Here is a 12822-nt window from a genome sequence, read left to right as displayed (position 1 = left end):
AACAAAGAGGCTTGTTTCTGGAGCCAGGAAACCTGGGTTCAAATTTAGATTCAGATTTTCACTGGCTGTGTGATCTGGAACCAGTCTCCTACCTTCTCTGAGCCTCATTTCCCTGTCCATGGGTCTAGTAAAACCGATTTCACAGAACCGTTTAAGGGCGAACCACAGAGTGGATGAAAAGAACTTCATGCACCGGGTCTACGCGGCGGTCAGCAAATGTCAGATTCCCTTTCTGTACCTCAGTTTCCTCAAGCTTATTGCAAATGTTCAATGAGTTCGTTTCTTCTCATTGTGGGAAAGAGGATGTTTTTCTCATGGTGCTCCCTCTGCCTAGGAGGCCTCCCCTCTCTTTCCTCTGCATGTGGAAATTTTACTTTCCACAAAGAGCCAGCAGGTAAGTCCTCTTCCCTGAACATGGCAAACCAGAACCGATTCTTTTCTCCCTCTTCCCAATTCTGGTGATCATAGCATTTACAACCTTTGTCACGGTCAGACTTGCATTAGCGAGATAGACCTATATACCGCATGGCTTCGTTTTTCTACATCTTCAGGACATAGCGCCATGCTTGACACAGAGTAAGAAAATGTTGATTGACTTGCCTTGATTTCTTCCCTAGTAGGCTGTTGTCATTTCCTGAACAATAATCAGGAATCCTGGTTCCGTTTGAAACTACTTCGCTCTCATGGTCTCAGTTTCCTCATCTATAAGACCTAAATGAAGGTCCCTTTCCTCACTCACATGTTGATCTTTGCTTAGGTAAAAATAATTCCGATTATTGTAGCTTTTCTTTGGCGGCTGCTGTAATGCTGCCCCCTACTGGTCTATTACAGCACTTCCCTAGCATCTAGCCTTTCGAGCAGTGCTGTCCAATAGAAACATAGCGTGAATCATACATGTAATTTAAAATTTCCTAATAGCTAGATTGAAAAAGTAAAAGGAAACACGTGAAAGTAGTTATAATCCTCAATAGTTTAGTCGTTAATTTTATTCTCGTTTAGTTTCTCCCCATCGAAACAGATGTGAATGAATGCGGAGGGACTGAAAATTTGGGGTCTGGCTTCTACAGGATCGCCTGCTGGGGCGTTGGCAAGTATATTCATGTTAAGGGCACTAAAGAGTTAATGTGCTATACTCACAGGTCGTCTGTGTCACAGTGGCCTTCTAGAGACAAAGCCAAGAAGGGCCTTGGTTGGTAGACATTTCAGTGGGTCTCCGAATTCTAGACTATTTTGCCTGGGTTCTAGCCCATCCCGGGTGGTGGAGGCCTCTCACCTCTGCCTGTGAAGCCTGGTGTGCTGGTTGTAGCTGGCTGTCTGGGGCCTGAGCAGCCTCTCCGGTGCTGAGGTCTTTGAGCTTGTGGTGGATGGCTGGCGGGTTGTGGGCTTGGCCGCCACCACTGCCGATGACCTGGAAACTCGAGGGCGGTGGGTGACTGGGGTGGTGGGGGAGGGGTGGTGTGCTGGAGGGGTCTCTGTCCTTGGAGCCGGTGAGGTTACTGCAGGAGACAGTGGGAAAAAGTGATCTTCCATCACACACCCTGGTCTCCAGCAGGGGTGGGCCGTGACCACCTCTTTCCTGAACACACTCTCCCCTTAGGGGTGGGCCGTGACCACCTCTTTCCTGAACACACTCCCCTTTCACCTAGGCCAGTGGTTGGCAAACTGCAGCTCGTGAGCCACATGCGGCTCTTTGGCCCCTTGAGTGTGGCCACGAAGTTGCAGTCGCACTGCACGTGCGCGCCCACCCGTGGTATTTTGTGGAAGAGCCACACTCAAGGGGCCGCGGTTTGCCGACCGCGGACCTAGGCTACCTTTGTTCTTGCACTCCTCAGGGCCTGGAATGCCTTCCTAGCATTCTTAGTGCCGTCCACACCCAGGAAATTCTACCCAGATTTGCTTCAAACGCCATTTTCTCCAGGCAGCCTTCCCCGGCTTCCCAGGCAGATCAGCCTCCCCTCCTCTGAGCATGGAGAAAGCCTTGTGTTCTGCCATGTGCTTGTCTATTGTCCCCCCCCCCCCACACACACACACCTGTCAGTCACAACCAGGGGCACATAATGAGCTCAGCTGCACTCTCCCTCTTGGCGCCCAGCAGGGTCCTCGAGTGACACCATGTTCAATTAATGTATCTACCCCACAGGGTAGGTGGGATGGCAATATTGCATGTCAAAATGCATTTAAAACAGGGAAATGATAGAGAATGTAAAGGTATCATTAAGTATAATCATTCTTTTTTTTTTTCATTGCAAAATAGAGTTGTTAAGATCACTGTATGGCAGCAAGTGGAAGACAGCCCTGTGGGCAGCAGGAGTCATAATGAGCTCCAGCTGGGAACCTTCTGCCCCATTTCGGTTTCCGCAGTCATTCATAAAAGAGCTGGATTTTGTGAATGGAGCACAAACTCCATTGCTTGCGGTGCCACCTAGTGGTGATGTCAGTTCTGCGACTAGAGCCGAGTGTCCAGGCTGTAGGCTGGGCTTGAAGGACACAGAAACAGACCTCAGGGGGGTACCCTCTCCTGAGTCAGGGAAACACACATCGGAGACTCCGCTATGCTCTGCCAACCAACCACTCTATGAACGAACACAACCTCCTTCCCTTCTCACAACGCCCTATCACCTCCACCACCCCTCCCACCCCAGCTTTGGGGAACTGACCTTGGGGAAGGACTTCGAGGGAACTGACAAGTACAGGTTTCTGGAACCAAGGGAGCATCTCCATGGGTGGAACTCTCCGAGACCATGGTGGAAACGGCTCCTCTTCCCAGAAGGGGTCATACTCTGCTGGAGGCATGAGGAATGCACTGGTGGGCTCTGGGAGGAGCTGGAAGCCTGGGGAAGGGGCAGTGGTAGGAGCTGAAGCTGACTCGGCCAGGGTGGATGGCAGCGAGGGGATGAGGGCAGGGTCCCCCAAGAGGAGCAGAAAAAGAAACCCTTTCACCCAACCCAATCAACCCAGAGGCCTCTGGGTTTCTAGGCTGTTGAATTAGTGCTGCTGGCGTGTAAGGGAGTTGGTGGAGAAAGACAGGACTCCGCAGAAATATGGAAAGGATCAGATCCTAAAGCAACATGTTTGGCCTACAAATGTGGCTTGAGAAATGACTGTCTTCCCTTAATATTCACCCCTGATATTTCTCATGGGAGAATTATGTCTTTTTGCTCCCAATTTCCTCCACTCTCAGAGCCTCTCCTCAATCTCAGCCCCCGCTCCTCCCCTCATGCCCCGGGTAGGTTGGGTACAATTCAACACAAGGAGAGCGCCAACCTTGCTTGCATAGACAATTCTGTGGACCCTGAATTTAATTGACTCTACAGGGTCCACCAATCCAAATCCAAGTTATTATTGGACTGACTATTATGGCACTAGCATAGAGTCTGGGGGACTGCCATAGTCCGATGCTGTCCTAACCTTCCTGAGTGGAAAGGTTTGCCGGCTGGGCGGAGCCTCCATCAGGTCGGGCACCTACCACTGTGGACATCCAGGGTGACTTTCTGGGTCTTGCCCCGGTCTGTGTGCGTGCCTGTCCCACAGGCATAGACTCCGCTGTCACTCTGGGTCAGCTCTGTCACCTTCACTAGAAACAGGTTCTGGTCTGGACACAGCTTCAGGGTGATGCGTTGCTTGTATTCCTTCCTGACAAAGCGCTTGTTGGACACCACGGTGAAACACGCTTGAGATTTGTCTATCTCGCGGCAGAGATACACTCTCGTATACGTTTCAGGAAGCGGGCACTCAATGGTAATAGATCCGCCCAGCATCCCCTCCAGCTTGACTTCTGGGAGCACCAGGGCTCCAGATACTGCAGGAAGAGGGAGTGAATGGACAGGAAGCCTCATCACCAGCCATACTCCCACCTCCAGCCCTCTTTCCAGCCCAGGCCCCAGTCCAGCCTCGGGCTCATCCCCAGAACAGCCCATCCCCTTTACCAGCCCAAGCCTCAGCCAGCCCTCAGCTTCAGTGCTATCCTCATCTCTAGCCCTAGACTCATCCCCAACCTGTTCCCAGGCCCACCTCTCTGTACATCCTCAGTCCTACTTTATGTTCATCTCTGTGCCCAAACTTGTCTCAGCTGCACTTCTCCCCAGCCCAAGCCTGAGCATAACCCACAGCTCATCACCAAACCCATGTCCAGGAGGACACCAACCCCCTAAGAATATAGTAAAAAAAATACTCCACTCCAAGGAGAGGGAATATTCCATGGTAACCACAAACAGCACGTAACCCCCAGGTGACTTCAGTGTGGCATTGGGAGGCATGAAACCATTTTGCTGCAACAGGTTTGTCTGTCTAGTTTTGCTTTGCTCAGATCCATTCAGCCGAAACAACCATCCCCACCTAGTTCTAGTTGTTAAATCAGTCAATGAGCATGAATTGAATGCCTTTCAAGGCACAATACGATGGTTGGTATTCCTCCCCTCACAGAAGGACTCATTCAGTGGGTGATACAAATGGATAGCCACTGCCTGGCTGGTGTGGCTCAGTGGTTGAGTGTTGACCCATGAGCCAGGAGGTCACGGTTTGATTCCTGGTCAGGGCACATACTTGAGTTGCAGGTTTCATCCCCAGTAGGGGGGGTGCAGGAAGTGGCCGACCGATGATTCTTTCTCACCATTGATGTTTCTATCTCTCTCTCCCTCTCCTTTCCTCTCTGAAATCAATAAAAAAAAAGAACCTTGATCTCTTGACTGCAACTCTATATTCTTCTTAAAATGAACAAATCCACACAAATGGACAGCCACTACAGCACAGTGTCAAAGATCCCACGAAGAGACAGACCAGTTAGCAAGATGACAATGACCAGACCCCAGCTCTCCTTGGAGTTCAGAGTAGCTTCTAACTGTCATCCAAAAGGGAGGAGTGAAAGAAGCTATATAAAGGAGCCAAGCTGTTTAATGGCATTTTAGCTACTAAACTAAGTAAGTGACATTAATCTATAATTTGGTGACTTGATTTATAGTGGCGCTGTAGGGGAGGATTTCAAAAGTTACTAATTATATAATTAGATATAAATGGATGTTTGGAACATGAAAATAATATAATTTTCATAATGCAAAATAAGGTAAGGGGTCACATGGCCTTGGCTGGTGACAGAGCTCAAGAGATAGATTCTGGATTCCACAAAGCGATGATTTTCGGGTGGGGGGGGTGATAATGAGCAGCTTATAACTCAAGCCATAGCAGAATCTCTGAAAGAAGGAAGCTGGCCTGAGACGTTTAAATTTATAAGATAGAGCAGACTTTGTTAAAAGGATGAGAAACATCCAAATCAACTTTTCACTTCCGCGTACACTAACGTATGTGTGTCCAGGCCTGCAGCCTGCCCTTCGTGCCTTCACAGTGAATGGAGTGTCCCCCTTCCTATCAAACGCTAGTGCCTTCATGTGTACCCTGAAACCCATCCTGCTCACCTTCCCCAGAATCTCTCTCCTGCAATTATCCTTTTCTCTCCCTGCCTCTTGCTTTCTCCTCTTCCCACTTCGCCATGGCTTCCACACACGCTCCATTGTGCCTTATTGAAAACCCCTCAGTGACTTTTGCCTCCCCTTCAGCTGCCACCCGTCTCTGTTCTCTTTCTCAAACGAGCCATCAAACTCACTGAATCTACTTCCACGCCTCCCAGTTCCTCTTCTACCTACACCTGTCAGAATTTTGTCTCCAACACTCCACTGAAAGGGCTCTAATCAAGGCCACCCAGTGTCTTCCTACTGCCATGTTTAATGGTTGCTTCTTTGTCTTCCTTTTACTCACCCTCCTGGCAGCATTTGATGAAATTGAGCCCTTGAAACACTTTCTTCTCTTGTCTTCCCTGACACCACACTCTCAATAGCTATTCTTTTTCCATCTCCTTACTTACTTCTTCTCTATTCACCTCCCAATGTTGGGCCACCCCAGGGCCTCGTACTTGGGTGTGTGCTTTTCTCTGTCCTCCATCACTCCCCCCTCTCCCCCCCACACTAGCTTATTTATTCCTGTGGCTTTTCATGCCAACTCTATACAGAGTTCACCCAAACATATATCTCCAGTCTTGTCTTTACCTCTGGGCTCTAGAATTGCCTTCCCAATGTTTACATTTGGATTCCATGTGAATATCTACTATGTGTTTCAAACAAACAATGGCAAAAAAAGGACTCTTGATTTCTTTTCCAAAACCCATTTCTACCCTTGCCTTTTGGGTCAAACTTATAAAATGTTTTCTACAACCAAGGTCTATAAGTTTAGTACCTATGTTTCCTATGTAATTTATTGTTTCAGATCTTATATGTAGGTCTTTGGTCCATTTTGAATTAATTTTTTTAGATGGAGATAAACTGTAATTTAGTTTCATTCTTTTGCATGTGGGAAGTAAAGACAAAAAGAAATGAATGGAACTATATCAAACTAAAAAGCTTCTGCAAACCAAAAGAAACCAACAACAGAACAAAAGGGCAACCAACCAAATGGGAGATATTAGCAAACAATAGCTCAGACGAGTGGTTAATTTTCAAAATATATAAAGAACTCATACAACTCAGCACCAAACAATTCTTTTAAAAAATGGGCAGAGGATCTGAACAGACAACTCTCTCAAGAAGACATACAAAAGGCCAACAGATATATGAAAAGATGTTCAACTTGACTAGCTATTAGGGAAATGCAAATCAAAACTACAATGAGCTGCCACCTCACACCTGTTACCAACAAGACAAGTAAAAACAGGGTTGGGGAGGTTGTAGAGAAAAGGGGACCCTCATTCTCTGCTGGTGGGAATGTAGAATGGTACAGCCACTACGGAAAACAGAATGGCCATTCCTTAAGAAATTAAGAATAGAGCTACCATATGACCCAGCAACCCCTTTTCTGGGTATCTACCCCCCAAATTTGAAAACCTTTATTCACAAAAATACATGCGCCCCTATATTCATTGCAGCATTATTCACCATGGCCAAGACATGGAGGCAACCAAAGTGTCCTTTGATAGAGGACTGGATAAAGAAGATGTGGTACATAAATACAATGGATACTCTCAGCCATAAGAAAAGATGAAATACTGCCATCTACGACAACGTGGGTGGACCTTGGAAATGCTAAGTGAAATAAATCAGTCAGAAAAAGCTAAGAACAATGTGATTTCACTCATATGTGGAATATAGAACTAAAACTCATATAAACAGACAAAATTATGGTGGATACCAGTGGGAGATAAGCAAGAGGCTGGGGTGGGAGAGTGGTGAGTGGGGTAAGGGGGCTAAATATATGGTGAGGAAGATGATTTAACGTTGGGTGGTGGGCACACAGTGCAATATACAGATCATGTATCATAGAAATGCACACTTGAAACCTATATGACCCTATTAACCATCCCCCAATAAATTTAATGAAAAACAAAACAACAGTAAAGAACAAAACAAAACTGATTTCTTTACAAGCTCTTCCCATCTCAGTAAAGAGCACCAACATTCATCCAACTGCTGAACCCCAAAACTCATCCCCGTATGAAAGAATCAAGAACAAATTGTAGGGGTGTGTGTGTGTGTGTGTGTGTGTGTGTGTGTGTGTGCTGGATCACAACACCTAGTGTTTGCATGTATTATTATTATTATTATTGTTATTGGTAAAAATGGTTTGAAAGTCTACACCTTGTGATACTGCCTTACTTTATTAGGCAAAGCCACCTAAGGCTCCAGGCAGTGTGGCCTATAGCTTAGGCCTCATGCATTGGGCTCTGGGAACCAGGACCTGGGGCATGAATGCAAATAAAGGCCCATATATTATATGTCTAAATATTTTGCAGGTATAAATAAAGCTAATAAACTGTTAAATAAAGTTTGTTCTATCCCCCTCTCTTTACAAATTCACACTCCTTGGATGTTCACTCTAAAACATGGCTATAAGGTAAAGAAAGGCCCCACGTCCCTGCCCCAGCCTCTTGCTTATCTCCCTGCTTCTCTCATCCCTGGCTCCTGCCAACACCACACTGGTGCTGGTATATACACGATGGATTCCCCAGCTGGCAGGTATAATAAGCTCCATCTATCTCCGTCCCAGGCAGACACCTGTGCCACCTTTTCATAGGCCAACGGATAGAAGACCCTGAGATGGAAGTGCACACAGTCATTGAAAATGGGCCTGCAGACATTTGGACAAAGAATTCAAGGTCTAGAAGAGGGGGTTAGGGGTGGCCTTGGCGTGGGCACATCCCATTGGGCCTGTGAACTCCTCACCCTGTGGGTATGGGCACAAATGGAGAAGAACCTGGCCCAGATCCTGGACTCCTCTGGCCCAGATAGAATGATGTTATTGCTTAGAAGATATGGCTGTGGTACAATTTAGTCACCCTTCACTCCTGGAGACCTTCTGCTCCCACCCAACCCCTCTTCCCCCTGAGGTCTGAGTTTAATTTTACTCACATTGTGTTCACTTATGCCTCACTACCTCTCACCCAGCCTGACGCTTCATTAAAACTCTGTTCCCTTGGGCTTTTTAGGGGTTTTTGATCTTCAATTTGACAAACATTTTACTTTCTTCCATACTCAAGCCATCAGAAAGAAAGCAAGTATGAATAAAAAATCCATTTAGACCCTCAAGGAGATTACCATTTAATCAACAAAATGAGGTGGGCAACACCCCAAACCACAATACAAGGCAGAATGGGATCAGCTATTGGGTTTCAAAAGAGAAGGTTCTGGAAAGTGTCTAGGAAGGAGGCGATGGTTGAGATTAGTTTTGAAGGACCCATAGATGGTAGAGGTGAGCAGAAGAATGTTTCTGGCAGAAGAAATGGGATGATCAAGGGCTGGTGGCAGTAAGTCTAGCACATGCTCAAGAAGTCCTGTTTAGCTGGAGGTTAGGGAAGTGCTGGGGAATGTATAAGCTCAGACATACAGAGAAGTACAAGGGAGAGGTATATAATTCAGTAGGCAGTGGGAGGGCAATCCTATGATTGGAGTCAAGCTTTTAGAAAAATCAATCTGGAACTATAGGTAGGTCAAACTGCAGGAAGAGGAAAAAATAGGTACGAGATGACTGTGTGTTCTTTTCTTTTCCTTTCCTTCCCCCTGTTACGTCTCTAGTAGAGGCTGCCATTGCTTCTTATCCTGGCACATGGAAATCTAGAAAGAACACGAATTGGCCATTGATTGAATCAAAGTATGGCTGGGGACAAATGGAAAGAGGTTGTGAAGAGCCATTCTAACATTTTGCAGCTCATATCAGTGATAGTTTAGAGAGATTAGCTGGTTTGGATGGTGACCAATGAGACAGCTGTTAACTGAGATACCGAGTTTGGGAAACGGACTAGGGCTACCGTCACACACTTACACATTACAGCTATATGTCACTCAACTCTCACACATTACACACTACACATTCACGCTCACACACACTCACGCCCGCAATCACACCTACGACACATTCCTTCATTTGTTCTCTCTCTCCAAGACAGTCCCAGACATGGAACCCATAGCTGCCCAGCTATGTGGCAGAGCTCTCGAAGTCAGGAAGGATGGAGGCTAAGGGGACCTGTGGCCTCTGGCCTTCACTCACTCTAATCAGAGCCTGAGGCTGCCCACTGACCCGTTGGCCGAGTGTGGTTGCAGGAAGTCACGAGTACAGCTGCTCCGGGCTGGTAGAGACACAGATAGGGTGGGCAGGGCAGGTTGCCCGCCCCCACACACGCTTCCTCTGCACCTGCTCTGAGCCTCACACTCGATTTCCACTGCGGACGTCATTGTTTTGTGTTTTGGAGAGCTTGTGATAAATCTGGTGTGTAGGGGCCAGGGGGAGGGGTGTGCACAGGACCACTGAGGAGCCTGGAGGCCGTGAGCCACATCCACCCAGAAGGATGTGGGAAGAAGCCTCAGTCCCCCGTGGGCACCAGAGGCAGCAGCGCCCAGAGGTGTGGCCCTGGGAACCGACCTGGGATGCAACATCCAGAAATGAAGTTTTGGAAATTCTCTGATAAGTGACAGCTCCGCACATCTCCATGTTCAAGGGCTCTTAAAGCACTTTCATGAGTTTGGTTCCTGCTGGGTCTCATGAAAGCTTGTGAGGTAGGCAGGGCAGGGACCATCCCTATTTTATCAATGACAAAACTGAGGCTCAAAGCTAGAAAGTGCCAAGGCAGGACCAGAAACCAGGACTTCTGACTGGAACCCATGATACCTCGTGGCTGATCGCCTCAGTGTCTCTCCCTTCAGTTCCAGGGCTGTGCCCTTGGACACTTGAGGTCCTGAAGGTATAGCTGTACCAAGCTGCTGTGACTTTAGGCAGAGTTCTGTGTGACTTGTCACACCCTCTCCTGTCATCACCCTTGAGGTCATTGGACAGTTACCTGGGCTCCTGCCAGAGCCAACCCCTTAGGGAGATATAGGAGATATGAAGGGTGGCTGATGTGAGGTTAAGACCCCACGAACAATGTTTTATAGGAGGGAATGCCAGGGATCATCTAGTCCAGTAGTCGGCAAACTGCGGCTCGCGAGCCACATGCGGCTCTTTGGCCCCTTGAGTGTGGCTCTTCCACAAAATACCACATGCGGGCGCGCATGTACAGTGCAATTGAAACTTTGTGGCCCATGCGCAGAAGTCGGTATTTTGTGGAAGAGTCACACTCAAGGGGCCAAAGAGCCGCATGTGGCTCGCGAGCCGCAGTTTGCCGACTACTGGACTAGATGATCCCTGGCATTCCCTCCTATAAAACATTGTTCGTGGGGTCTTAACCTCACATCAGCCACCCTTCATATCTCCTATATCTCCCTAAGGGGTTGGCTCTGGCAGGAGCCCAGGTAACTGTCCAATGACCTCAAGGGTGATGACAGGAGAGGGTGTGACAAGTCACACAGAACTCTGCCTAAAGTCACAGCAGCTTGGTACAGCTATACCTTCAGGACCTCAAGTGTCCAAGGGCACAGCCCTGGAACTGAAGGGAGAGACACTGAGGCGATCAGCCACGAGGTATCATGGGTTCCAGTCAGAAGTCCTGGTTTCTGGTCCTGCCTTGGCACTTTCTAGCTTTGAGCCTCAGTTTTGTCATTGATAAAATAGGGATGGTCCCTGCCCTGCCTACCTCACAAGCTTTCATGAGACCCAGCAGGAACCAAACTCATGAAAGTGCTTTAAGAGCCCTTGAACATGGAGATGTGCGGAGCTGTCACTGGCGCTAGCAGGATGTGGGGAGGTTCTCCAAAGCCTCATCTGGCCTCCGTCCATGTCCTGCCCTAGGATTGGTCTGCACCTCATTCTGTCTAGAAACCTCAGAGCTGGAGACACCAGCCACTTCTCTACCCATGGCCGATTCAAACCTCATCAGACATGCAAGCTCTTTCCCCACAGCACTTACCTGTGGGCAGGAAGTAAATTAACCAAAGCCAGAGGTCCATGGCTCCTTCCAGGACAAGGTCCCATTCAAGAGCCTCAGGAGAGGGGGACAAAGATCCACTGCTCACCCAGGAACTGTCACAATCTGGGGTTTGAAAGAGATTTCTGGCCCATGTGGGGATGAAGACTTGAAAATGAGGAAATGACTGCCCCTCTTATTTGCTTGCTAGTCTTAGACCAAAAAAGAAAACATCAGCAAACCACAACGGAAGTCAGGAGTTGAGAAAACATGTGTTGCACGAGATTGGGTCACCAGGGTTCAAAGGCTTCTACGCAGATCCTAAAGACCACCAGAAACTACCAGGCATGATATTTCTTTGTCTTGGGCACTTTCTCTTGGAGGGGCCTCCCATGCCTTATGTGTATTCATTGATGTCTTAGCCAGAGTCCTTCTACTTTTTTCTTGTCTTCAGGATATAAGAGCCTCATCACCACTTTTCTTGGTCTGAGGGAGGCTGTGTGGACAGAAGCTTGTGCCTGAGTCAGAGGTGCTGGTTGTAGCCCTTGAACTTATCTGACAATTATTTGAGCATCTACTATATGGGAATGCTATGGATTTTTAACCTCGATTTCTTAGTCAAGAATAATATAGGATTGTCTGCAGCTTTAGTGACATATCTTGGCTTTTGATTCTAGGGACTGATATAGGCTGCACAGGCTTAGGATTGGCTGCAGGTTGTTGGTATTAATACGGAAGCTGCACCTTAAGCCTCTGTCCCAGGCATGACCCTTTGGTGAGTCAGAGAGCAGTTTCCCAGGGGTAAAACTGTGATAGGGTTTGACACACACCTGTAGTGTTGGGGCTCCTGGACTGATTTGCTCTCATTCCGGAGAAGCTAGGTATGTATCCCCGATGTAGAGGACAGAGAAATATTCCAGACAACCACCCCTCCTGGCCAGGGAGGAGCCCAAGGCTCAGGACTGGGCACTGGGGTTGGTGGGGCTGGAGGGGAGACAAGGAGGACTGATGTCTGAGTCCTGTCAAGGGCAGGCTTAGGAAGCATGTGGCATCAGAAGCATCATGTTCAAGGCCTGGGTGGAAGTGAAGGTTGTGCCCCACCTCAGGCAGGAGAGAAGGCTGGGAAGAACTCCCTCCCAGAGAGAACTCTCCATACACAGAGCCCGGAGGAGGAGTCTGGGCTGGGGTGGGCGCTTATAGGTTCTGACAAGTTTCAGTGCTAGAACCTAGGAATGGCCTTAGTAGACAATGATGGTTTTTTGAAAATTTTTTTTTAATCTAATCACTGTCCTCCAAGTGACTTTGGATCAACTATTCTAAAAGCCAAGCTATTCTTTAAGTAACTTCTAGGTGATATTCCTGTGGAGGGAGTTTATTTATTTGGTAACTTGAATTTTGATGAACAGTTTCTTGATCTTGGAGGATACCCCATTAAGGTATGAAATTCAAGGTCAAGTATTCTATGGATGCTTCACCAAGATTTTTTTGAATGCCTAAGAGGAGCACTGATT

The 12822-nt window shown here is 47.7% G+C and overlaps 1 protein-coding gene across 1 annotated transcript in view; it reads right to left on the bottom strand.

Annotated features, from left to right (window-relative positions):
• Window positions 1-11482, bottom strand: part of FCMR (Fc fragment of IgM receptor) — a 16458-nt gene extending 4976 nt beyond the window's left edge. Inside the window, exons 1-4 of the mRNA XM_014532497.1 lie at window positions 11315-11482; window positions 3467-3799; window positions 2658-2831; window positions 1274-1496 (exon numbers count right to left, since the gene is read on the bottom strand). Coding sequence (XP_014387983.1) covers window positions 1274-1496; window positions 2658-2831; window positions 3467-3799; window positions 11315-11354 — 770 coding nt within the window. The 5' untranslated portion in view covers window positions 11355-11482. The remainder of the gene's footprint in view (window positions 1-1273; window positions 1497-2657; window positions 2832-3466; window positions 3800-11314) is intronic.
• Between the last annotated feature and the right edge of the window lie 1340 nt (window positions 11483-12822).

Source organism: Myotis brandtii, unplaced genomic scaffold, assembly GCF_000412655.1.
Source record: "Myotis brandtii unplaced genomic scaffold, ASM41265v1 scaffold898, whole genome shotgun sequence".
Lineage (NCBI taxonomy): Eukaryota > Metazoa > Chordata > Mammalia > Chiroptera > Vespertilionidae > Myotis > Myotis brandtii.
The sequence above is the reverse complement of the archived record's forward strand: the minus strand, read 5'-3'. Positions and strand labels throughout refer to the sequence as shown.